The 26391-nt window shown below is 39.5% G+C and overlaps 2 protein-coding genes, 1 long non-coding RNA gene and 1 pseudogene across 3 annotated transcripts; 3 read left to right on the forward strand and 1 right to left on the reverse strand.

Annotated features, from left to right (window-relative positions):
* Positions 1-626: 626 nt before the first annotated feature.
* On the reverse strand, positions 627-1034 carry LOC116251175 (chaperone protein dnaJ 11, chloroplastic-like). Its single transcript, XM_031625285.2, has one exon. The coding sequence runs from the start codon at positions 1032-1034 to the stop codon at positions 627-629; it is 408 nt and encodes a 135-aa protein (XP_031481145.2).
* A 3029-nt stretch (positions 1035-4063) lies between these two features.
* Positions 4064-6641, forward strand: LOC116251097 (uncharacterized). Its single transcript, XR_004171605.2, has 3 exons — positions 4064-5722; positions 5878-5912; positions 6140-6641. It is a non-coding gene; the product is annotated as an uncharacterized LOC116251097 (long non-coding RNA).
* Positions 6642-12704: 6063 nt separating this feature from the next.
* LOC116249676 (probable galactinol--sucrose galactosyltransferase 1) lies at positions 12705-16933 on the forward strand. Its single transcript, XM_031622869.2, has 13 exons — positions 12705-12972; positions 13165-13424; positions 13547-13637; positions 13847-13895; positions 13988-14079; positions 14180-14287; positions 14498-14632; positions 14849-15259; positions 15433-15574; positions 15653-15720; positions 15804-15938; positions 16040-16257; positions 16391-16933. Exons 1-13 carry the CDS (start codon positions 12782-12784, stop codon positions 16768-16770), a joined length of 2280 nt encoding a protein of 759 aa, XP_031478729.1. The 5' UTR covers positions 12705-12781; the 3' UTR covers positions 16771-16933.
* A 3232-nt stretch (positions 16934-20165) lies between these two features.
* LOC116250424 (probable galactinol--sucrose galactosyltransferase 1) lies at positions 20166-25176 on the forward strand (annotated as a pseudogene).
* Positions 25177-26391: the final 1215 nt, after the last annotated feature.

Raw genomic sequence — 26391 nt, forward strand, 5'->3', positions numbered from 1 at the left:
TAAAAATTTGAGGTTACAACTGGGAGTTGAACTCGATATACCAACTTAGTAAGTTTTTAGGCTGACAAAGAAGTGACTTCGAATCAGACCAGCGAGGCTCTTATCTTTAAATTGCGGATTTTAGAATCTGAAGAATCCCCTGACATTTGAAGTCTTCCATTACACCTTTTTATACTTCTTATGGCGCCATGAATTTTGCTCTACGATTTAGACCTTTCCTTCTTCCGAAAATCCCGCTAAAGAGACCGCGACAAGTTCACGACAAACTCAAGTACATGATCCGATTCACTGTAGTTTTATCTTTCATGTTCAAGGGTTCCCACATTTCGACCGTTATTACGGCAAAGCACACAATATGTAGAAAGAGAAAAGAAGATCTCTTCACCGAGTCGCAAACGATCAAGAAGCATGAACAAATTTCGGAATTCTGTCAATCGTTAGAAAATTAGTCTTACAATTTCAGATCTGCACAATGAGGTAAGCGATTACCTTTCCGTAATCAAGTATCAAACCAAAAAAGAAAAGCCTAACAAATTTCCCCTTCTATCCCGTCTCTTCTTTGCTTTTGCCTCTATGACGGCAGCTCTACAATGGCGCGGAAGAAAGGGCTCGCCAGAATCGGCATCTCACCAGCACTGGTCAGTCTCCCACCGCCGGACGCGAAACCGGCCTTCAAAATCGCCGACTTCCGGCGACGCGCGGCATCGCCACGTGGCGACGCCAATGGAGAGGTCGTAGCGCGCGCGCTCGGCCGGATCGGACAACGTGGCGTAGGCCTGGTTGATGTCGATGAAGTCCTGGCCGGAAGCGCCGGAGCTCCCGGGGGACGCGTCGGGATGGTACCGCTTGGCGAGAGAGCGGTAGGCGGTTTTAATCTCCATCGCAGAGGCCGTCTGCTTGACGCGGAGAACCTCGTAGAGCGTGTGCGGTTTCCGGGCGAGGGGGGCGGCCTGGGCCGAGGCCTTGATGCGGCCGGCTACTCCGGCGAACGGAAGACCGGATTTTAGGGCGGGGATGGCTGCAGACGTGAACATCGAACGGCAACGTACGAGCACTGGTGGTTTCTGGGATTTGCAGCGTTGAAAGACGGAAGCGGCTTGGATAAAGGGGAGCAAAGGAAAAGGGCGCATATAAATCGTTGGGCGGTTGGAAAACTTGGGCGCCCCCTGGAGCTGTTGTCCCAAAACCGCGTACTTTGCGGATCACGGGGCCCCATACGGGTACGGGTCTTACCCGATTCCAATATGCCTTGGAGTTGGACTAGGGGAGTTACCAGGTCAGATCCAGAACCCGTAATTCATCGTATCGGCTCATGCCGCCGATTCGAATCGGCAGACTCGGGTTGATTTTTAGGACACCGTCCACAAACTCGGTCCAACGTATTAAGACTTTCGAAACGAGACGCCATTTGGACAACCGATCCGGTCTTGTTGAGTGCGGCTCGTCTCTTTTAATTCGATTCGGGGCGGATCCATCACCGACTGACGTGTCCAAACACTATTGGGTGCTGTAGTTGAAGGTGCAATTAAGGAGGACGTTGGACGTTGTCGCGTGATGAGGAGGGCCTTGTAGTTCTAGAAGGAATGGTTGCGAGAGGGAGACCCAGCACTGGGCTTCTAGAAGGTGGGGTCCCACTCAACTGAATCGTCAACCACCAGCACTGCATTAAAAAAAAAAGTTCGATTGGGCTGAATTTGGAATTCAGATTCAGTTTACCTCCAAATCGGTTTTAAATAAACCCTACATTCAATATCTATAATATTTCGAAAGCCGGTTGATGCAGCTCAGATTAAGTTGTCTATTTAGAAGTCGAATTCATTTGAGAATTTGAAAGTCAAATCTAAAATGTAAAGATTAGATTTCAAATCCGGATTTAAATCTGAGTATCGATAAATGGGATACAGTAACATCAGAATGAATGAATTCGCTGACATCCTCCGCACTTTTCTACCTAGAAGGTAACAGAGAGACCAGCGGGGACCTCCGATTAGGTAACAAATGTGAATTCTAGAAGATGGCGACGGGCAACCAACGCAGCATAAGAAGGACATTAATGGAGGGTTTTTAGCTGCGAGACTGCTGTTAAGTTGCAGATGGAGACATTTCAACGGATGAAAGTTCGAAACAGAAAAGTTCAGGCTAGGGCATCTGCTTACTGATTACTTTATGGGCATCTTCTTCTTGAAGCTGTTCTTCTTTTCTTCTAGATGGATTGGAAGCATTAGATGAGGTCTTTTGGAGAGAGAGAGAGAGAGCACGTTAATAAATGGAATTGTTGAATTTGAATTTTCTTTTTCCTTTCATTTCTTCTAGATTGAGAGAGAGAGAGAGGGAGCCGACAAAAATAGGAATTTATTGACAAGATTGAGGGACGAGTATTCACAAAGAAACCAAAAAGTCAGCAAAAAAAAGTAACGAAATCAAAGTTAACAATGAAGCAACCAAACAAAAAAGAAGAAGGAACAGAGATATGAGAGAGAGAGAGAGTGAGATCCGGTAAAATGAAAATATATTAACCAAAACGAGTGATGAGAGGGAGAGAGAGTCTTGAGCTTTACACTGCTGAGAGTGATAATCACGGGGTGCGGCTTCTGTTTCCAAAAAAACAAATGGATGCCTTCAAACTATTTCACAAGACTAATGTGAAAAAACTGCCTGCTTGCAACAATTATGTCTATGTACATCTCAATGTTCATCGATTCTTGGAACTGGTGTTCTAATAATACAACGTTCTTTTCAAGCCACATCTTAAACCTCATGGCTGTCACACCGCTTAGGAGCATTAAACCTTGCAGTCGTGATTTGTTTTGATCAAATTAGGTAAGCCCTTGAACCACCTAAAAGTTGGCGTATATTTGTGTTTAGGATTCATGGCATTGTTAATCTGGGAATATTCCTTGTAGAATTTGAAGAAAACAGAGCTAGAAGGACATTTCGACATAAAAAGAAGCGTGACTGACAGGGCTTCATGTTACAGATTTTAAAGGGTGCTCGTAAATAATGCTTTTCGTAGGCAATTCCGCAGGCAAGATTTCAAATTACCCATAAAGTGAGCAGTGATGAACTCGGAGGATCAGGAGATGCTGCAGAATAGCAAATCATTGATCTTTAAGCTTCGCGTGAACGGACCAACAGTTTTGGATTTTCATGCATATGTTACTGTTCGCAGAAGCCGTTTTTCGAACTTATGGACAAGAAGGTAGATAATTTTCATGAAAAATTCAACTTGGTCTTCACTGTAAATAACATCCACGCAAAGTATGAAGAATACAAAGCTTGTTTCAGTGCCTCCAAGTAGCCAAACATGGCACCAAATCGCCATAGCTTAATCCTGCATCTTCCATCGTGAACGCCTAAGCTATTTTACGTGGGCTAGACGGCATCAGTAATAGATAATGGAGATCCATGGCAAGGGACAGAGGAATAGGGGCCAGAAATTCTGTCCTGTGATTGATTTGAGCTTGTATTCTTTCAAGCTCTTCTCTCCATCTGTCCGTCTGTCTGTCTGTCTCTGTCTCTCTCTCTTGTGTGTTCATCTTCTGCGTTGAAGGTGGCGGCTTCCGCAGCGGTTTCTGTTGGCTTGGTGGTTCTGAGAGTCGTATTTTGTCAAATGTAACCAAAAGCATCATCATGGTCCGCGAGAGATAGGGCGTAAGCTGGCGTGAGATCCGAGCAGAGGCGGAAGCCGTCAAGTGACTCAAGTCTTCCTCATTGGCGTTCTTTTGTAAGCTTTTCTTTCACAAATTTCCATACCTGCTATCAGAGAAAATGTGGTTTCTGGTCGCCTGGTGCATCCATTTTCCTAATTTGATGGCTTCTTTCCTTCTCAGGATGGATGGATTCAAGTATGCTTCTTGAAGCTTAATGTGTGGTCTCAAAATTGGTTCCTCATATTTTATTGCCAAACTGTGAAAAATGAAGATAGAACAGAAAGTTAGGTAATTGAACTCTTTGTCGAATACAAACTTCCTAATGGGAATCAAGTCTACCGGTTTTCTAACTTGTAATTTTACCTTTAGGGGCATCTTTTCTGTGCACTAATTGTGGTTCACTGCCATTCTCTTTTGATACACAAAACATGCGTTTCATGCGTACCTTCCGCTTCAAGCTTTCCTGAATGACGCCAGGGATGGGTTCTTTTGGCAGAGATTGCGTCTTGAGACTCAAGTTTCTAATAGTTGAAAGGTTTGTTTTGTTGCTTCAGATGGAAGTAAAGTATCTTTAGGGCTGGTACGGCAAACAGATGAACATGACCCAAAGATTAAGATAGATTCATGAAACTTAAAAAAATATTTTATGAATCTTCCCCACTGTTCTATTTGAAAAATGGGCCCTTATGTCACCTACTTGCCACTTCCAGAGGGGTCCTTTCGAGTTGCTTAACTTGCTTTGCAGAGAACCCTGATAACGAGCTCGAAATCAGCCTGGAAAATGGTAAGATTGGTGAATTTCTGTTCAATTGCATGTAGTTTGTGTCGAGATTCTCATGCAGTTCCCACTTCCAGTGAAAAAAGGAAAAAAAAAGAAAATCCTTAATATGGTTCTGAGTCTTCTGACAATGACTTAATGATCCAACTGGTTAGTATGTGCACAATTGGAAGTGGATGTTTGGTTTGATTTCCAGGAGATCTTGCCGAAAGAAACAATATACTTTTCGTGCCTGCTGGAGATTTAATCGCTTTGATGTTGTCAAGTATGAGGTAGATAAGAATTCTTTTTTAATAAAACTGGAATCGAAGCATGTCATGAGTTGGTCAACAAGAACTTATTGTTGCAAGAATATACAAACATAGAGTATCGAAGATTCGAATACAATATGAATATCTGCACTTCGAACCAAATGTCGTTACTATAAAAGAGGCCACAATTCAGAATCTCAGATCCCATTTCATCGTTTTTGAGTGTGCATCTTAAATTTTGCCTGGGTGAATTATGCAGCGCAGTTGGGAAGCACTTGGACGTTTTCTCTAACTCTGATAGTAAGGTACTGCATGAACATTTTTTTTTTTTCATTTTATTAGGCATTAGATATTTTGAACTTGTGGGTGGTGCACATGGGGTGCATTCTGTACTAATTTTTCACTGCAGGTGTAATACAAGGCACTGAAAGTATGAAATTTTGATCGGAGCTATGAAAGTCTACTTCATTAATGTCGAATAATTCCTAAACAGAAAAAAGATCAAGATTATTACTATGATACATACATATTTTGCAAATTTAAGACGGTCTGTTGGTATGGATGCAACTGGAACTGCATTTAGGTCTAAATATACATGAGAGTGAGGTAAAATAATCAAAGATTTGTTTTCCTTGCTTCTGCTGTAGGAATCTGTTTCCTTATTCGGGGTGGGGGGTTGGACACTTAGCACATGCCACCATTTTAAATGGTGAAGAAAAGTAGAAAGTTTCTCTTTAAGAATGTCAGCATGTCTGAATTTTGGTTGATAGAACAGACAAGTACTTGCAGAATTCAAGAAATCTTCACTTTTTGCTTACACTTTAAGTTGCCTTTTTAATGCTGGTGGCCATCTTCTCGAGCATTCAATAAACTCTCCCTCTATTCTCATCATAAAAATTCATTGCCCTTGGTGAACAGCCTAGAAGGCGTGATTTTGATTCCAAGAAGCTTCTTCTCCTAGAGGGATCGATATTGAGGGCTAAACTTCTTCGAAGAACCACCAAGGACTGTTTCTTTTCTTACCCCACGGAAGATGGAAAGAGGTGAACCATGCTCTTAATTTTCTTTCTGTGCACCAATCCTGTGCTCTTAATTTTCTATCTGTACACCAATGACATTCATTCTGCTTCTTTTTGTTCGACTAATGATTGACAATTTTCCAGTTTTCTGAAAATATGGAATCTGAATGACCATGCAGGGCTCTTGGCGTGTTCAACTCCAAGGAGCAAGCTGGTAATTACTGGAAGCTTAACGAGATACCTTGTGTAATTACTGGAAGCTTATGTTCTAAAGATGTTAATAAATTACCTACTATGAAATCGAAGAGTGGAACAGTGATATGATCATATATGCCTATGATTTACTATCTTGGATCTGAGAAGACTTTCACATAATCAGATACAGGTGACAGAAGAAGACCAAGAACTCAATAATTAATGTCTATGACGAACATCTTGCAGATATACTTGTCTATCCTCCTGAAAGTGCATCTCATGGCATCACACTGAAATTGCGAGAATTTGAAGTTACACCCTTATTGCTGTCGAGAAATTGTGCAACCAAGCATCGTCTGCTCTGCTCCAATTGGACTAGTTAACATGATCAGTCCTGAGGGTGCCATCAAGGAGTTGAGATGTGAATCTGCTTGCCGATCAAAGGTGCACAATGGAGTAAGGAACAAGGTCTTTTTGGTGGAGATTTGTGCGGCATCACCCAGAAAGTGAAAGTTGATTCCAGAAAAACAAACTACAAATATGATGAAAAATCTAGGAGGGTTATTCTTGTTTCAGGAATTACGGATGCGGAGTTGAACTTATGGATTGCAGATCTCCAGTAACGAGTGAACTTTGTCTTCTTCATAGGGCTTCTTTTCTTTGATGATTCTCCCCATTTACTACTGCGAAGATCTCAGAGTTGTCTCCGAGCAAGCACTGCAAACTTGTATTATCCTTCCATGGAAGTTTACGGCTGTCTAGAAAGCAGTAATATTAAATTTATAAATGTAGAAGTTTCCTGAAAAAAAGAAATTATGATTTTACTGTGGCACTTATAATGGTCAACATGACCTGGAAAAAAATGTACCGTTCAAAATATCTCTTATTTTCTAAATATCATCTTTTTATCACAGTATAAGTATGAAACTAGCAGTTATAATAACTGCTCACGAATTTTTATTTTATTGGCCCAGCTACCATGTGGGTGTTGGTGTATATATATATATATGCACAAATAAAAATTATTATAATTTTTTTAAAATATTTTAAATAACAAACTACTGCTTTTGAAAAAGTTAACAAAGCTTAATTTTTGAAAAAAAATCAGAAAATATTAATTTTTAATATAGAACCGCTCCTCCTTTGGCCTACAGAAGGAGAATCTTTTTATGACTTCGTGTGAAAATTAAGGTAGGTTGCTCTTTAAAAATTTCTTCCAAAAAAGAGAGCACCAATCTTTTTAATCTATTAAAAGAGGTATTAGGATTGTCCTTTTGTCACGAAGAAAGCTCTTGGTTATCGGAAGAGTGTCTTCTAAACAGTTGAAAGCATGACGAATTGTGAGCCAACGATTTTTAAATTCAGGCACTGATAATCATGGTAGTCGGCATCTGCGACCTGCGAAGTGCCCAAACGGAGAGAAAGCATGGGGTGGAGCATTTTCCGGCGCCTTAACTGCAATACTGAAGAGCAGGGCAGAAGACGGCGGCATTTGATCATAGCTCAATCAGACGCATAAAAAGAAGTGAATGTCTTCTGCAATTATGAATTAGCAGCCGCCGGAAAAAAACAAGCAAGGGATGCAGTTTCAGAACCATGGGGGTCGGAATTTTTACAGACCGCACGTCCTCACCCCACACACCGAATCAAGAATGCAATCGGCGTCGTACCACACTGAGGATAGACCGCAGGGATCCGACTGCATCTATTCATGTCGGCTTCCGGAGTCCTATCGTGACTTCACGTTCATCCATCGCATTCTCTACACATGTGACCAACTTTTTCGCCAAATGCATTCAATATACTGCTAACTCCGTGTCTTTTCTGTAAAGGCGGACATTGAATCTATTATTTTAAGTTCCTTACATTTGTTTACCAATGTATCAAAACCGTCAGACTGTATCCAGATGCCACCCCACATAACTTGAAAATGAGTGGTTCCGTGTGGGCAGCTGCCCACAAAGGCCCACACCAGCCTCTGCCACCGGTATCAAGTTGTTTTTGTTGTCTTTTTAGGGAGAGAGTAAGCACATATACTTTTAGAACAATGAAAATCTATCACAAGATCTTCAATGTTATGCAATATTTACTAAAGAGAAATCCTACCGTTTTCAAATCCTTGTAATTGGTTCTTAAAATCAGGAACCTAACCAGATCTTGTAACATGCTGATTTTCTATATATATATATATATATATATATATATATATATATATATATATATATATATATATATATTCACTCATCTCACGCTAATAGATGAGCGAGAGATATTCTCTCGTATCCTTGTATTATCTCCTATTCTACTTTCTAATATTATCAACTTAATGAAACATATGAAAAATCAGAGGGAAAAATGATGAGTAAAAGTAGAGATAAAATCAGCGTGCATCAATGGATGTGACGTTTGGTTGGAGACTGAAAAGCAATTGAAAACCATACACCTGAGTGGACGTGTTTTGTTTTATGCAATTCTATTGCAAAACTTTGAACGACATATAAATCTTGCTTATTTTGAAATATTGCAATTTGATTGTCAAAAGGCCATGATAAAGATAGCTTTTGCTTTGTTTTTCTTGTCTGTACATGTTCTGCGTATGTTTTGTATGCGGGCATGGTCTTCAGTTTTCAATGAGCTAAACAAAAATATTGAAATCGAGAAAACCTTTCCTGAAAACATGAGAGATAGGTAACTTGTATTAGCTCACCTCTTGTGCCTGTTATACAGAGCTGGATTCAGATCCAGACCACAAGAAAGCTAGGGCGATGATTTCACATTGTTTATGTTCAGGAGCGGAGCAAGAAATTTTTCATGAAGGGGGTTAAATTAAAGTTTTTAAATTTTGACAAGGGCTGTATTATCATTTTTTAAAATTTTTATATGAAACAATTTTTTTTTCTAAAATTTACATGTAAATTTTTTAATTTTTTTTTAGGCTGGGCCAAGACGCATGCATGTCCCCCTTGGTTCCGCCCCTGTTTATGTTATCTGGGCTACTATTCTCTTTCCTTTGTTTGTAGTTTCTCAAGTTAGACATCATTTGTTTGATGTGATGAGAACATATAACATCAGCTTGTGTCACCTTATTGGTTGCCTATAATTAACAATTTTTAGATGTAAATGACCTGGGTTCAAATATTTAAACATTTGTTGCAAAAAGCGGTATTGGCATCACATTGGATGATATGTATTGTTACCAATTATCGGCCCATATCACCTTATTTTGTGATTTTACAAATTCAAAAATAAGCCCAAATTTTTAAAGTGACCTGAAAATAAAAAATAAGAACCAGTGTTGGCCCTATATCGCATACGTATAGGTTGATATGGTCCGGTATGGATTTTAAATACATTTCAATTCAGAACTCGAGAAAAAATATTAAATTGCCAATGCCATATCCTACGAGTTTAATATACATGCCTATATAATCGGCGTCGCATATTTATAGTTCCACCTGACATACTCAGCCTATCGAGCTTTGTCCTATGCAGAAAAATGGAATATACACATAGTCCGAAGCCTTCACATCACATCAGGTGCTTTTTATGAGGAAAAAAAAAAGGAAAAATTTAAGACATATGCAAGGCAGACAGTAGTAAATTTCAAACTCTAAGAGGCGTTTATAAACATATAAAATGATAATTAAGTACTACATGCAATGCAAATATAAGACAATTTTTGTGGAACAATGACTTATTACATCAACCCACGTATATCTCATCATTTAGAGCAAGCCAACAAAATGCAATAGAGAGTTATTGACCTGCAAGTTGCTCTACAATAAGCTGACATCCCAAGACACCGAAAGTAAGTTATGTATCTTAGAAAGACAAAAAGTTAGGTCAAAGATGTACATGACACGACACGTTCATGCCCGAACTAGATGTGTCCTAGACATCCCCATCCACCCAAACAAACACGCTCTCAGTTGAAGGAAGAAGGCAGAAAATGGTTAATGTCTCAATATGCAAACCGGCACCATGTCCAACAACAGTTTCTGCGTCTTGTTGGAGGTCACGAATGAACAAAGCGGCGATCACAACCAAGGTGTGTTCTAGATTGGCTTCCTTTTCCACATAAAACAAAAGAACTGCACACTGGCTTTTTATAAGCCGACGTGAGTCGCTTTAAAGCACTGCTCTGCTGCCTGCCTTTTAAGTTGTTCTCTCTGGAAGCTTTTTCTCAACAACCCAGTGAGTGCAGCAGGGCAACATGTGGGTGAGATTCCTGCTGGTTTTGGACTCTCATGGGGCCTTATATGAAGTGAGAAGAAAAATCTAACATAAACCAGCGGCTGGTATTCGTCATGGGGCCGTTCTTTAAGTGAAGAGTAAGGCACAAATACAATGGTTCTGTCGTAGGTCCCACTGGCTCTGAGATGAGACCTCAGCCTGCCCCCTCTTCATATAGATCCACATTTTCATGCATTCAGGCTTTCAGTGACCTTGTCTTCAACTGTTTCGCCAGTTGCATGAGCTGAGTTGTGTACATGCGCTTGCTGCCAAATTAAGGGTAGTTTAAAGACCGCATGATTGTAAGTACAGGTTTGAATAAAAGTAAGATACAAAAAGAGATGTTTCATTTCTAGCTAAATGTTCACATGAGTACATTTGTTTTGGTGGATGGAGTAAACAATTGTGTGCTGAATAATGACATCCATCCATTAGTTGTTGCGGCACTTCTTAAGAAAAGAACAAGCCATGGATGTATTAAACCCAACAAAGTAATTTTTTGAGTGAGCAAGAGGATTAATCTCACTGTTAGAGCGAGAGCTAAGCCTACCCCCTCTCCTCTTTACATACTTCTTTTATAGTACAAGAACATAATTCTCCATAAGTCCAACATGTGACTTAATCATTTTATAGTACAAGAGCGGATGCTTGTGCCTTAAGGAGGTGGACTACTGTAACACCTCAAAAATTTAGTCACGTATTAAAGATTGTGAGAGATATTCAAAAACTTATAAATGAGGTTATTAACTAGATGGTTGTACTAGTTCTTAGCCTTTTTAGGGTTAGAGCTGAACTTGCTAGGAGGTGGGTTGAGATCCATCAAACTAGGGGTTCGAGCCTAAAAGTGGGTCGAATTGTTATAGTGGTATTAGAGCCGGTTCAACACTCAGACATAGGGTCTCATACGCATAGACTCGTGTGCCTTAAGGGAGTGGATTGTAACACCCCTAAAATTTAGTTTCGCATCGAAGATTGTGAGAGATTTTCAAGAGCTTATAAAGGAGGCTATTAACTAGGTGGTTGTTATGGTTTATAGTTTTTTTGAGTGCTAGAGCCGAAAATGCTAGGGGGACTGAGCGGACAGTAGGTCAGATTGTTGCAATAGCCCACACATAATACATGAAAGGAAAGACATTGGATTTAGCCTCACTATTTTAGTGCAACTTGATTTTTTTTTTTACTATGCATTTGTAAAGTAGTAAGAAAGAAACGATAAGGGTGTCAATAATCAAGTTCTGATCTTGTCATTTTGTTGCCCGACCTTTTCTATGAAGCACGCGACCACCCTTGTCAAGAAAGAAAAATGACAAAAGAAATTGCTTCATCAAATGTGCCGGTCGAGCTCGCGTGCAGGCTTTCCGCTCCATCGGCAAACTCCATTAATGATGTGATTGTTAAAGGATTTACTGTCAATAGAAAAAGAAAATAATCGTAATTTACTCATAAACAAACAGAAGCAGCCAGTCTTATGACTCATTTATGCAAACAAAATGACAAGAAGTAGTTGGGTCATGGCGTTAGTTCACAAGTTGGTCCTACTAAATGACTTGGTTCGCATTCCATTGGGTCAGCCCTCCAAATCCAAATACTTAAGCTCATGTTTGATAATCATGGATTTGAGATTCGAGTGTTTGATAGACGTTAAGATTCAACTTAAAATAAACAATAGATCTGGGAATCTGCAGATTTCTAATCTTTGGCCGGAGGCAAGGGGAATAAATAAGAATCTTACTTGTGAATTTTTTTGTTTAGCCTATATAAAAACATTTGAAAAATTATATTTAGTTTCTATTGAAGTTTTGAAACTATAATTCAACCTCTGTAACGAAAACTTCCTTTATTTACCCCTAGGGTTCAAATGTTAATTTAAGGCATGCAAACATATTGGGTAGGGAGCGGTGGATGTGATTTTAAGATTTGGCCTCTTTGTTGATAGGAGATAATCTTTCATTCTCATCAAAGGTCTAAGCCAAGTTGACCATGATGTACACTCTTGAGTTATGTTGAGCTCGAGTTCATAAGTCGACTTGAAAATGATGTGTAGCGATTTTTTTAAATATCTAACTCATTTTTTAATTAAAAAACCAGTATATTGATCATTCAAGTTTGTCGAGCCTTAATCGAGTCAAGCTCGATTTATGACAAAATAATATTTTATATATTCAAACGAGTTTTTCAAGCTTTAATTGAGTCGAGCTCGAGCTCAAGCTATTCTTGAGCTCAAGTTTCATTAATCTAGTCGAGCTCGAGGTGGCTGAACTCGGGCTCGACTCGGCTTGGTTTGTGTTCACCCTGCTGCCGATAGGTCAGAAGTTGGTTCGAGTATCGGTATCCAATATCCACATGAATGGGATCCACAATGGGGATTGGTGGAATTCGCACGAGTTGGACCCCGTGGTGGACCGTAGTGGATCTGATGTGTTGCCACGTCAGACGGACTTCCAAATCCGAACGGCTGCTTGCGTCATTTGAGAAGAAGATCGGGCTGTCGGAGTTCATGACCCGGACCCGTGACTTCAGCGAGAAAGCTTATGGTGCTTCCCGTCAGGCGTTTATATAGCTCCCGCTTGTGTTCCCGTCTCTCCGTCTCTGAATTGGTCTTCGTTGCTCGATTTCTGAGTCAGTGAGTGAAGAATCTTTGTGAGGCGGTGAACGATGACGGTCGGTTCAGGTGTTTCTATCATTAATGGCAATTTGATAGTTCGTGGAACGCGCATTTTGACGAATGTGCATGAGAACGTCACTATAACTCCGGCAGAAGGCACTTCACTGACCGACGGAGCGTTCATCGGCGTTCAGTCCGAGCAGATTGGAAGCCGGCACGTCTTCCCTGTTGGGGTTCTTCAGTAAGTCTTCTTCTTTCTTTTGCTTTGTCATGTTTTCGATTCTTGGTCATGCTAAAAAGGCAGGCGGTGAAGTTTTCGTTCCCTCTCTCTGTATGGAGGCCATCAGTGTGATTTTACTCCAGCGGCTCCCTTGGCTTTAGTTCTTGTTTTGGTGACTTACTGTATTCTTCTATTCTTTGTTGTAATCCACAGGGAACTGCGTTTCATGTGTACATTCCGTTTCAAGCTATGGTGGATGACGCAGAGAATGGGTTCTTATGGCAAAGACATTCCCTTTGAGACACAGTTTTTAATCATTGAAGGGCCTGATGGATCAAATGGAGGTGGAGAAACAGAGAATGGAGCAGAGAAATCCAGAGTCTATGTGGTTTTCTTGCCAGTTCTCGAAGGATCCTTCCGTGCCGTCCTGCAGGGGAATCCAGATAATGAACTTGAGATATGCTTGGAAAGTGGTGAGACTCCTCAGATTTTTCTTCACTCTAGCTTGATTTATATTGGCTTGTTTGGTGTTGTTTGTAGTTGTTTTCTTTTGGTCCTATGAGTCCGAAAACTAATGATGTTTTCTCCATTTTAGGCGACCCTGCCGTCGACGTTTTTGAAGGGACAAACCTGGTATTTGTGGCTTCTGGAACAGATCCTTTTGAGGTCATCACGAGTGCAGTAAAGTATGATATTACTTCACATATGAATTTTTGTCTTCCTCATAGAAGATATTAGATTGGCAATGTCGTTGTTTCTATCGAAGAATATCTTACTCTGCCATGACTACTTGTATAAAATCTATGTCAAAGATAATTGAGATAATCTCTTGATTCTCTTTGAAGCGGTGTTGAACTGTGCTCATAACTCCTGTGAAACTTCATGAAATTTTCAGATCTGTTGAGAGGCATTCGCATACCTTTGCTCATCGAGAAAGGAAGAAGGTAAGGACACCGTTGTCTCAAGGACCGGATCTTTCTAATTTGTCCCTGTTCTTAAGAACACCTAAAGGATAACCTCCACGGTTTCATGGTAGATGCCCGACATGCTAAACTGGTTTGGTTGGTGTACATGGGATGCATTTTATACTGACGTTACTGCAGATGGCATAAGACAAGGAGTAGAAAGGTATGTATGGCGTGTTGGGCTTACAAGTACATCTGTTAAATTTTTTTGGTTGATTATGTTTAACACGTTAAGAGTTATGCTGACACTTATTATGTTGCAGTTTTGAGAAAGGTGGGATACCTCCAAGGTTTCTAATAATTGATGATGGCTGGCAATCAGTTGGAATGGATGTCGATGGAGTGGCATCTGACGGGAAAGATGCAGCGAAGTAAGAAATCAGTCTTTTTTTTTTTTTTTTTCCCCTCTTCTTTCACTTGTTTGCCTTTGGATATGCTGACAGCAGAGTTGCAGACTCTTATTGGTGGAATGAGCAGTGAGGAGATGACGCAAAGGAATTTTCATTGATTTGGGCATCTTTAATTTTATAATTTGGCAATTTTGCGTTTATTCTAAGGGGACTTTATCTTTGCTTTTTCAGCTTTGCAAACAGACTTGTTCATATTAAGGAAAATCATAAATTCCAGAAAAACGGAAGGGAGGGCTACAGAGAGCAGGACCCAGCATTGGGCCTTAGACACATTGTCAGCGAAATAAAAGACAAACATGAAGTGAAGTATGATCTACCTGCACGAATTCTTTTAGTAGTTAAAAATTGAGCTGATATTTTGGTTATAAAAGTACATTTGGGTGGTTTTTCCGTGTAGATCTTCTATTTGATTATTTTATATAAACTTACTCTTTAATTTTTTTTTCAGCTTCACTTTTTATGCTTTTAGTATTTATTCTTATCGCATCTAATTTTCGTCGCAACCTACTTTGTTCGGTTCAGATATGTCTATGTTTGGCATGCAATAACTGGATACTGGGGAGGAGTGAGGTCTGGTGTTTCTGAGATGGAGCGTTATGGCTCAAAGATGGCATACCCTGTTGCATCCCCAGGTGTTATGGCCAACGAACCCTGTGAGGCCTTAAACAGCATTTCAGCCAATGGCCTTGGCTTGGTTAACCCGGAGAAAGTATTTGGTTTTTACAATGAGTTGCACTCATACCTTGCCTCAGCTGGAATCGATGGGGTGAAGGTCGATGTGCAAAATATTCTGGAGACATTAGGAGCAGGACATGGTGGACGAGTGAAACTTACTAGGCAATACCATCAAGCATTGGAAGCTTCTATTGCAAGAAATTTTCACGATAATGGAATTATAGCTTGCATGAGTCACAATACTGATGGTTTATACAGGTAAAATATTTGAGCTTTTAGATATTAAATTGTTCTTAATTTCCCTATATATCTGGTTGTGCCTTTAAACAAGCCTAATAATCTTCTATCTTCTGCCATCCTGCTCTCTGTTTACTGAAGAAGGTTGTAAGTTATAATATGGCTTATTAATTTGAAATACATTAATTTTGCAGTTCCAAACGTACTGCAGTGATAAGGGCATCGGATGATTTTTTTCCTCGAGACCCAGTCACGCACACAATTCACGTTGCATCTGTTGCCTACAATACTCTTTTTCTTGGAGAATTTATGCAGCCTGATTGGGACATGTTCCATGTAAGATGTCATTAACAATGTTTTGTCAACATTATGTGAGCACTTTTCATGTTTCATTGTGCTTCTCTCCTTTATCAGAGCCTTCACCCAATGGCGGGATACCACGGAGCTGCTAGAGCTGTTGGAGGATGTGCCATATATGTCAGGTTAGAGCTTTAGAACTGATAAAGATGACTAGTTACTGAGCAAGTGCTAACTATTGAAATATTATTTCTAATTTTTCTTGCAGTGATAAACCTGGGAACCATGACTTTGATCTGCTAAAGAAGCTTGTTCTTCCTGACGGATCCATATTGAGAGCTAAACTTCCGGGAAGACCCACAAGGGATTGCTTATTCTCAGATCCAGCCAGAGATGGAAAGAGGTGATAACTTCTTTATGTTGTCATGATTGACAAAGTTTGGGTGCCATGTTTATTCAATCTTTTGCTTTACTTAAAATCGACTTTGGTTCTATATTTTGCAGCCTTCTGAAAATATGGAATTTGAATGAGCACACAGGCGTTATAGGTGTGTTCAACTGCCAAGGAGCTGGCTGGTGTAGAGTAGAGAAAAAAAACCAATTTCATGATCAAGATCCTTGCACGCTTACTGGAAGTATATGTGCTGAGGATGTTGCGCATTTGTCACACATTGCAGAGAAAAATTGGAATGGTGATTCTGTCATATATTCCCACATTGCAGGTATTCTTTCTGGGTCAGCGTATGACATAGTAAATGTGAGACTATATATGTGTCAAATTCTTTCTGGATCTAACATTTTTGAATGGGAAGGGGCAGCGATCATGCATGTTTAACGGTTGTCATCTTCTTGCAGGGGAACTAGTTTACGTTCCGGAAAATGTTTCTGTCCCAATCACATTGAAATCACGGGAATATGAAGTATTCACAATCGTTCCTGTCATGAAATTGCATAACAGGACTCGTTTCGCTCCAATTGGATTGATCAAGATGTTCAATTCCGGAGGTGCCATCATGGAGTTGTTATACGAGCCTACAAGAAGCTCTAGTGTGAGCATCAAGGTTCGGGGATGCGGTCATTTTTGTGCATATTCATCTGCAATCCCTAAGAGAATTACAGTTGATTCTCATGAAACAGCATATGAATATGATAAAAATACTGGGATGATTAACCTTGTGCTGGGAATTCCAGAAAAGGAATTATATTTATGGGACATGGTAATTGATTTCGAGTAATTTTGGACCTGATATTGGATGGTAACCCTTTTGGGTCTCAATGTTGGTCCTCTTCCTGTGGGAGAAAGAAAGCATTATGTACTTTCTGCTCAGGAGAAGATGTACTTTCAATCTCTTCTATGAAATAAATTGAGTAGCTTCACTAGTAGTGTTCGTTGCGGTACATGGCTCCACTGGGCTTGATTTGCATTGTCATGAGGAAAATGGAAGCTGCAAGGTATGATTACTGGACATTAACATAGACATGACTAAGTGCTCCAGGCCTTATTTTCTCATGAGAATCCATCTTTATTGATGGCTTACAAAAGGTTGCCGTTATGTTTACTGGGTCAAACACCAAAAGTTCTTTTGTCTAATAAAAGTCTTGGGGGGGCTTTTTCCCCTGCAGATTCGCATCGGGAACACCAAAACTGCCAATTCTTGGTCTATTCAACGGTCTTGACACCGAGACACAAGATTTGCATTTGGTTCCGGGTCCTCAACATTTACTTCACTCCTAACATCATTTGCATCAGCGAATGATATTCTAAAATGTTTCCTCGGTGGTGAGAAATGTTGCATGGCCATTCGGCGTTCAATGCAATATAAATGCAAACGCTATCTTTTCTGTCTAGTTCTCTAGTAGTTCCAGATCACCGGGGCAAGTCTCCAGCCAGATTTCCTACGGTTGACTAGTGGTTGCCGTAATACATATGTGCATATATGTATTTCTGTATGTATTCCTTTTGTTGCTTTTAAATGGGCTGAAGCCCGGCCCGAATTCAGAAAGAACTGGGCACTTGTTGAAACTCTTCTTTTGTCTATTCCTTATTGAATCAACATTAGCTTCCTTTCAGTCAGGATTTGCCCCCAAAGTGCCTTTGTTACTTTTTGAGGTTGCTAACTTCTTTTTTTTTTTTTGCCAACAAAACAAGATAGACACTATTTATACTTAGACCTCTTTCCGTATTCTTCAAGGGATGTGCTATTGAACATATTGAGTTTGTTGCATGCGTCTTTAAGACCGAGCTTTGAGAACAAAGTCTACGAAAGAAGCATTTAACTAGTACAGTGGGATCACATATTACAGAGTTAATCTATGGACCATATTCAGATGCTAAAGTTAGTATTACAGACCTAGGTAAACTATGACATTCTCGCCAACTCCTCAGAGTCGATTTAATAATTGCCAAAACGATTGATCCAATTCATCCAGTCAACTCCTCATGGAAATGTGAGTAATCAGTGAATAAAGAAGTGATTATTGGCAAGAAAATTGCGAAGCTTGGCATGCCAAATCATAAGGATACCATATCTTCCTGCTTTAGGTGTTTCAAAATGAAAACCTTTTTATGTTTATCCAGCCTTGAATCTCTATGCAAATGACATTTTTATGATTGGTTGGATATGGAAGTGCATTTAGGTTTACTGACAAATCATATTTTTATGTTCTGGTCGATCATACTTTATAGCACTTGTTTTGATATATTGTATGTGTAACTAGATACAGTTATTTATTTGTTTGGTTTACTATTCAAATCTACTTTTCATTTAGATCTAGTTCTGACTAGATTTAAATTTTAAAATTTTACATTTTCTAGTCATTCATCTTGGGCTAGACTAATAGCCATACATGAAGCCTAGGAAACACTTCTTGCAAGCTTTGACAGAAGCCCGAATTCAAGCTTTAACAAGTTAAATTAAAAAGGAAAGCTAAATTTATGGATTGAACAAACAACACAAGCAGCTAGAGAAGAATGCAGAGGAAAAATGTGGGGATTTGGGCAGTGAAGTAGCCCCGAGGGCGATCTATGGTGTTAAGGGACATGAGGTTAGCACTTGCAATTAAATCTTACTCGTTCCAGTGAACAAGGCGAGAATTAGGTACCATCTTTTTATATGAGATGGTTCGATATCTGAACATTGCATGTCATGACTTGCAGGAATTATGAAATTCTTAATCACAGGATGCTGTCGATGGTGCCATACGAGGAGCTTATACTGGGAACCAATCATCAGTTCTGTACATGCCTCGTTCTGAACTCAGAAGTAACACAGTTTCTTTTCTTGCAGAAGATGACATAACGTCATTAGGCACTGTGGATAGCCTCTGCCTTTGTTTAATTGATGAAACCAGAGTTTCCTGTAGGAGGAAGACATCCGTGAAGATTCTTATTATCTTCCAAAAGAAGCAGGAAACAGCATACTTGAATAATAACTGTGGAGAAAATTCACGAATAAACTACATTATGAGAACGGAACTGCCTTTCGTTGTATGATTTTTGTAAATGTTTGTATGATTCAGACTTGTAAACAATCTATAAACCTTTTTATAATAAATTGAAATTTGAAAGGTCCCTCTCTCCGCCTCCCCTACGTGTGGACGTGTCCTCACCCCACACTGAATCAGTAAAACAATTAGTGCTCTACCAAACGGAGGATGGGTAGAGGAGAGCAAACAGGGGATCGGCGATAAAGCTCGAGCTGCTAATGATAACAAAGAAGACATTCAAAATAAAGATACTGACGGCAAAATTAAAGATGGCAACACATCAGTGGACATGGGTAAAGAAGTTAAGGGCAGAACTAGGAATTTTTCATGACTGAACTATAGTCATCTAATTTTAACAGGAGATCAAATATAATTTTCTAAAATTTTTATACAGAGCTAAATAAAATTTTTTTAAAAACTGCATGTAATTTTTTTTTTTTTGAAATTTTGAGTGAGGGGGGCCAAGGCTCCTGCCGCCCCTGGTGCCGCCCTGAGTTGCGCAATCTGGTGTCACCAATGGCAAGATAAACTTGACTTTCAAAATGTAAATTAAGGAGATGAATATAGAGATTGTTGATTGCATATCATCTCCTCATGCTGGTCGTATTAGTTAAGAGAGCTCATAGTGGGTCTCTCCTGATTGAAGTGTGGAGACTTGGTGGATGTGGGTGAACTCACCAAAACATATACAAAATTTCCTTTATTCAAATTTCCTTTTTCATGGGTTGCACAATGAGTTGAGTCAGCTTCAGCTTGACCTCGAACTCGACTCATTTATAAAAGGCTCAAGCTCAAATTCATATGAATGCTTCAAATGTTAAATGAATCCAGTTCGAGTTCTAAGAACTCGACTCATTTAAAGATGACAACATAAGTATAAAGTAATGATAAAGGTAACGAAAAAATATTCATTGTGCCATACAATGTTTAAGGTAAATATATATATATTGGTAATTCTGCACCCAGCGGCTTACAAAACTTGATCCCTTGTGGTCTGCGTCGGCTGGCAGGGAAGAAGCTCAGGCTGTCCGAGCTCACGACCCGGACCCGTCGATGCTTCTCGCCGGCCATTAATAGTCCCGTCTTGGTTGCCTGTCCGACTCTCACTTGCTCTGCTAGTGAAGAATCTTGTGGGGGTTGGAAGATGATGGCCGGAGCAGGGGTCTCTATTATCGATGGCAATTCAATGGTTCACGGGACGTGCATTTTGAGTTGTGTGCATGAGAATATCACTGTAACTCCGGCGAAAGGCACTTCATTGACTCAGGGAGCGTTCATCGGCGTCCAATGGAAGCCGGCACGTCTTCCTTCTTGGGGTTCTTCAGTAAGCTTCGTCTGGTTCTTTTGTTTTATCATGTTTGGTCATGCTGGAAAAGCAGTCGGTGAAGTTTCCGTTCTCTTTGAGTAAAGGCCACTCGCATGATTTTGCTTCAGCTGATCCCTTGACTTCAGCTCATATTTTGGGGACTTGCTGTATATATTATTCTGTTCTTTGCTTGGAATTCATAGGGAGCTGCGTTTTATGTGTACCTTCCTTTTCAAGCCATGGTGGATGACGCAGAGAATGGGTTCTTATGGCAAGGACGTTCCCTTTGAGACCCAGTTTTTAATTGTTGAAGCGGCCGATGGATCAAATGGCGGTGGAGAAACAGAGAGCGGAGCAGACCAATGCAGAGTCTATGTGGTTTTCTTGCCACTTCTCGAAGGATCCTTCCGCGCCGTTCTGCATTGGAAAGTGGTGAGGCTCCTGATCACATTTATTTTGCTCTGGTCTACAATAATGAACCGATCGTAGTTGTTCTCTTCTGTTCGTATCACTTCCTAAACTCAATGAGTGCTGGCTCCGCTTTTAGTTTTAGGTGATCCTGCCGTCGACGTTTTTGAAGGAACGCACCTGGTCTTCGTGGCTTCTGGAACAGATCCTTTTGAGGTCATCACTAGTGCAGTAAAGTATAAATGTTACTTCCCTTGCTGCTACATATTTTTTCGATGGAAGATATTAGCTTCGAAATATCATTGTTCTATCGGAAAACATCTTGCTCTGCGCCATGACCACTTACATATTATAAGATCTACGCGAAAGATATTCAAACAAGTCCAAGGCCACTTATATAAAGTCTATATAACATCTACTTTAACATATCTACTTTAACATATTGAGATCATTGCTGTAAAAAGGAGTATCTTAACCCGTAGCCTATATGCGTATATCATAATGTACCGTAAAATATTTTTAGTTCGAAAAAAATCAGAAAAAGTCAGGAAAAATAGAGAAAACCTTAGAGAAAATCTCAGAAAATTAATATGAGTGTGTTTTACATAAAAAAAACTCGTCCTACACACAATTAACATTTGTGATTATCACTAATAAGTAACGATGTATTCACAAATAAAGTTTAACCTTCAAAGGTTTTTACACTACATCAAAGCATATAATCCATAATTATTTACTATCAAATAAGAATTGTTATGATTAACATCATGATTATTGACAATCAATATGATAATAATCATTTTCTTCATCTTCATCGTCGTCGCTTTAAGTTGGCAATTTCACTTTTAAAATCGATGATTTCTTGATGGTTCCTCTTTAAAAGTTGCAACACTTCATCTTCTACAGCTCTTAGAAATGTTGAAAATAAAAGGGAAGGGAAACTTTTAAAGCAATTTTGACAAATGCGGCATTACACTTTTTTTTTTAATACATAACAAACCCGTATCATATGATACGGGCCATAATGTAATGATATGGCCGATGCAGGTACGAATACGATACAAAAGCATTCTGCGTATTGTGCCCATATTGTATGGATTTGCAAACCTATACGTGTGTACATATAGATATATACTACGATACGGATAATACTGATTGAGCAAGGTGTCTCCCGTGAAGCCTTTTATAACTAAATGATTCCCATTTGGAATTTTCAGATCTGTGGAAATGCATTCGCAGACTTTTGCTCATCGAGAAAAGAAGAAGGTAAGTATAGTACCTTTATCTCAAGGAACGAACTCACTTATATATATATATATATATATATATATATATATATATATATGAATGTCTTCCACGTTTTCATGATAGATTCCGGACATGTTGAACTGGTTTGGTTGGTGCACTTGGAATGCATTCTATACTGACGTCACCGCAGATGGCATAAGACAAGGAGTAGAATGGTACGAGGGTTTTGCTTTTTATGTGCATCGATCCCGTGAAATTTTGGCTCATTAATTGGCACCAGTGCTGGCACTTCTATCATGCAGCTTTGAGAAAGGTGGGTTTCCGCAAAGTTTGTAATAATTGATGATGGCTGGCAATCGGTTGGAATGGATGCTAGTGGAATTGCATATGAACGGAAAGCTGCAGCAAAGTAAGAGACATATTGCTAGGAATGTCATAGATTGGATTCTGGTTCGGATCAGATTTAATTTTAAATTAAATACATATCTTATACCTAATGTACATAGATTTTGATAGTCAATTCTTGACAAATGGCATCATTTGAATTCAATTTAATAGTCAGATGCAGATTCAAATGTGAACTTAAAATTCAGGAACGGGTCGGATTTGAATATGGTATTTACTCTTTTTCGTTTGCATTCGGGTTCAAATTTCTGACCTTAACACATGAACATCCAAAAAAACCGATTTAGTTGAAAGTATGTTCGATTTGAATTCAATCCTTTGACATCCCTACCTGTTTTCTTTTTCTCTTCTTTCGCTTTTTGTCTTTGAATGTATTAACAACGGACTTGAAGATACTAATTGGTGGGATGCTCCGCGAAGGGATGAAGCAGTGGAATTTTATTTGATTTGGTTATCTTTAACTTTTATAATTTGGCAACTGTGCATTTTATTCTGAGGGGGCTTTAGTTTTGCTGTTTCAGCGTTGCAAACAGGCTTATTCATATTAAGGAAAATCATAAATTTCAGAAAAATGGAAGGGAGGGTCACAGAGAGCAGGATCCAGCAGTGCGCCTGAGCCACATTGTCAGAGAAATAAAAGACAAACATGAAGTCAAGTAAGTACGAATTCTTTTGGAAGTTAGAAGTTGAGCTGAAATATAAAATGTTCATTTGGGGGGTTGTTAGGCGTAGATGATCGTCTGTACGATTAGCTTGTATAGAATATAATTTCATTGGCAGCAGTAACTGATACAAGTTCACACCTTTCATGTTTCATGCTTTCAGTTCTCTTACCATATCTAATTTTTGTCTCAACCTACTTTGTTCTATTCAGATATGTCTATGTTTGGCACGCAATAACTGGCTACCGGGTTGGAGTGAGGCCAGGTGTTTCTGCGATGGAGCATTATGACTCGGAGATGGCATACCCTGTTGCATCCCTAGGTGTTACGTCCAATGAACCCTGTGAGGCCTTGAAACTGCATTTCGGCCAATGGCCTTGGCTTGATCAACCCAGAGAAAGTATTCTGCTTTTACAATGAGTTGCACTCACAGGTCATACCTTGCTTCAGCTGGAATCGATGGGGTGAAGGTCGATGTGCAAAATATTCTGGAGACAGTAGGAGCAGGACATGGTGGACGAGTGAAACTTGCTAGGCAATACCATCAAGCGTTGGAAGCTTCTATCGCAAAAAATTTTGCAGATAATGGAATTGTAGCTTGCATGAGTCACAACACTGATGGTTTATACAGGTGAAAGTGTTTGTAGTTTTAGATATTAAAGCATTTATTCTTTCCCTACATATCTGGTTGTGCCTTTAAACAAGCCTAATAATCTTTTATCTTCTGCCATCCTTCTCTTTTGCCTGTATGAACTATAGGTTGTATTATGGCTCATTAATTTGAAGTACTTCGTTTTGCAGTTCCAAACGTACTGCAGTGACAAGAGGTGTCTGACGATTTTTCTCCTCGGGATCCAGTCACGCACACAATTCACATCGCATCTGTTGCCTATAATACTCTTTTTCTTGGAGAATTTATGCAGCCTGAATGGGATATGTTCCATGTAAGATGTCATTAACAATGTTTTCTCAACATTATGTAAGCATTTTTCATGTTTCATTGTGCTTCGCTTCTTTATCAGAGCCTTCACCCAATGGCGGGGTACCACGGATCTGCTAGAGCTGTTGGAGGATGTGCCATATATGTCAGGTTGGAGCTTTAGATGAAACTGCTACAGGTGACAGTATGAGCGAGTGCTAACTATTGAAATATTATTTCCAATTTTTCTGTCAGCGATAAACCCGGGCACCATGACTTTGATCTGCTAAAGAAGCTTGTTCTTCCAGACGGATCGATATTGAGAGCTAAACTCCCTGGAAGACCCACGAAGGATTGTTTATTCTCAGATCCAACAAGAGGTGAAAACTTATGTGTTCTCATGGTTGAATCGGCGACAGAGATTTGGTACCCTGTTTATTGCTGCTTCTCCTTTTCTTAAAATCAACCTCTGTTCTACATTTTGCAGCCTCCTGAAAATATGGAATTTGAATGAGCACACAGGAGTTATAGGTGTGTTCAACTGCCAAGGGGCTGGCTGGTGTAGAGTGGAGAAAAGGAATCAACTTCATGATAAAGATCCTGGCATGCTCACTGTTAAGTATATGTGCTAAGGATGTTCAGTATTTGTCACACATTGCAGAGAAGAATTTGGGTGGTGATTCAGTCATATATTCCCACATAGCAGGTACGCTTTCTGGGCCAGTGTATGAACTTAAATGTGTCAAATTCTTTCTGGATCTAAGAATTTTTGAACGGGAAGAGGTAGTGGTCATGCATGTCTAATGGTTATCATCTTCTTGCAGGGGAACTAGCTTAGGTTCCGCAAAATGCTTCTATCCCGATCACGTAGAAATCACGGGAATATGAAGTATTCACGATCGTTCCTGTCAAGAAACTGCATAACGGTGCTCGTTTGGCTCCAATTGGATTGATCAAGATGTTCAATTCCGGAGGTGCCATCACGGAGTTATTATACGAGCCTACAGTTAGAAGCTCTACTGTGAGTATCAAAGTTCGAGGATGCGGTCATTTTTCTGCCTACTCATCTGCAATTCCTAAAAGAATTACAGTTGATTCTCATGCAACAGCATGTGAATATGATAAGAACACTTGGATGATTAACCTTGTGCTGGGAATTCCAGAAAAGGAGCTATATTTGTGGGACGTAGTAATTGATTTCATGTAATTTCAGAGCTGATATTGGCAAGGTTGGTCCTCTCCCCACGGGAGAAAGAAATCATTATGAACTTTCTGCTCAGGAGAAGATGTACTTTGAGGTTCTTCCATTGAATGAATTGACTACCATGACTAGTAGTGTTGGTTGCTGTAAATGGCTCCAATCAGTTGGATTTGCATTGTAATGGAGAAAAGGAAACTGCAAAGTTATTATTAATGCACATCAACAGAAACATGATCTACCAGGCCTTTATTTTTCATGAGAATCTTTCTTTATTGGTAGCGTACAAAAGGGAGCCATTATGTTTACTGAATCAAATACCAAAACTGGTAATCTGGGTCTGTTCAACGATCTGACTCCAACACACAAGATTTGCGTTTGGTTCCAGGCCCTCAACCTTTCGCTTCTAAGTTCTAACATCATCTCTATCAGAAAATAATTTTCAAAAGCTTTGCCTCGGTGCTGAGGAACGTTATATTGTCATTTTGCATTCGGGGCAATATTAATGGAAGCTTTACTTTTTGTCTATTCCTTACAGAATCCGCATTAGCTTCGTTTGAATCAGGATCTGCAGATATATAATTCTTTTACCATATTGAGGTAGTGTTTTTGTTTACTCTTTGTGATTGCTGACTGTTTTTCATCAACAAAAAGATGGTCACTCGTTGCAGTTAGACCTCTTGGATTTTCTCCAAGGAATGTGTCATTGAACAAATTGAGCATGTTGCATGAAGAGCGTCGAAGGCTGATTTCTGACAACAAAAGTTAGGAGACAAGCATTTATCCGAAGGGGGTCACTTGTTTTAAAATCCTAAGGTGAGGTTTTACCGGCCTTGTAGCTTATGTCATTCTTGCCAACTCCTTGGGAGCTCGTTAATGGATTTAACAATTGCCAAAATGATTTATCCAAATTCATCCAGTCGACTCCTCATGAGATGTGATTAATCAGCTAAAATAAGTAATTTATTTGGCAGGAAAATAGCTAAGCATGGCACGCCAAGTTACAGTGATATTGCATTTCATGCTTTAGATACATGTTTTGAATAAAGTCGAAACTTGAAAGGTTTCAAATGAAAATGGTTTCTAAGTTAATTTAGTCCTGAATCTTTATATAAGTGACCTTTCCTCATCTGATGGGTGAATTGGTGTTTAGGATTACAGATCAATCATATTTTATGTGTTGATTAGTAATACTTTTATATCACTTGTGCTGATATATTACGT

This window comes from Nymphaea colorata, chromosome 3 (genome assembly GCF_008831285.2).
Source record: "Nymphaea colorata isolate Beijing-Zhang1983 chromosome 3, ASM883128v2, whole genome shotgun sequence".
Classification (NCBI taxonomy): domain Eukaryota; kingdom Viridiplantae; phylum Streptophyta; class Magnoliopsida; order Nymphaeales; family Nymphaeaceae; genus Nymphaea; species Nymphaea colorata.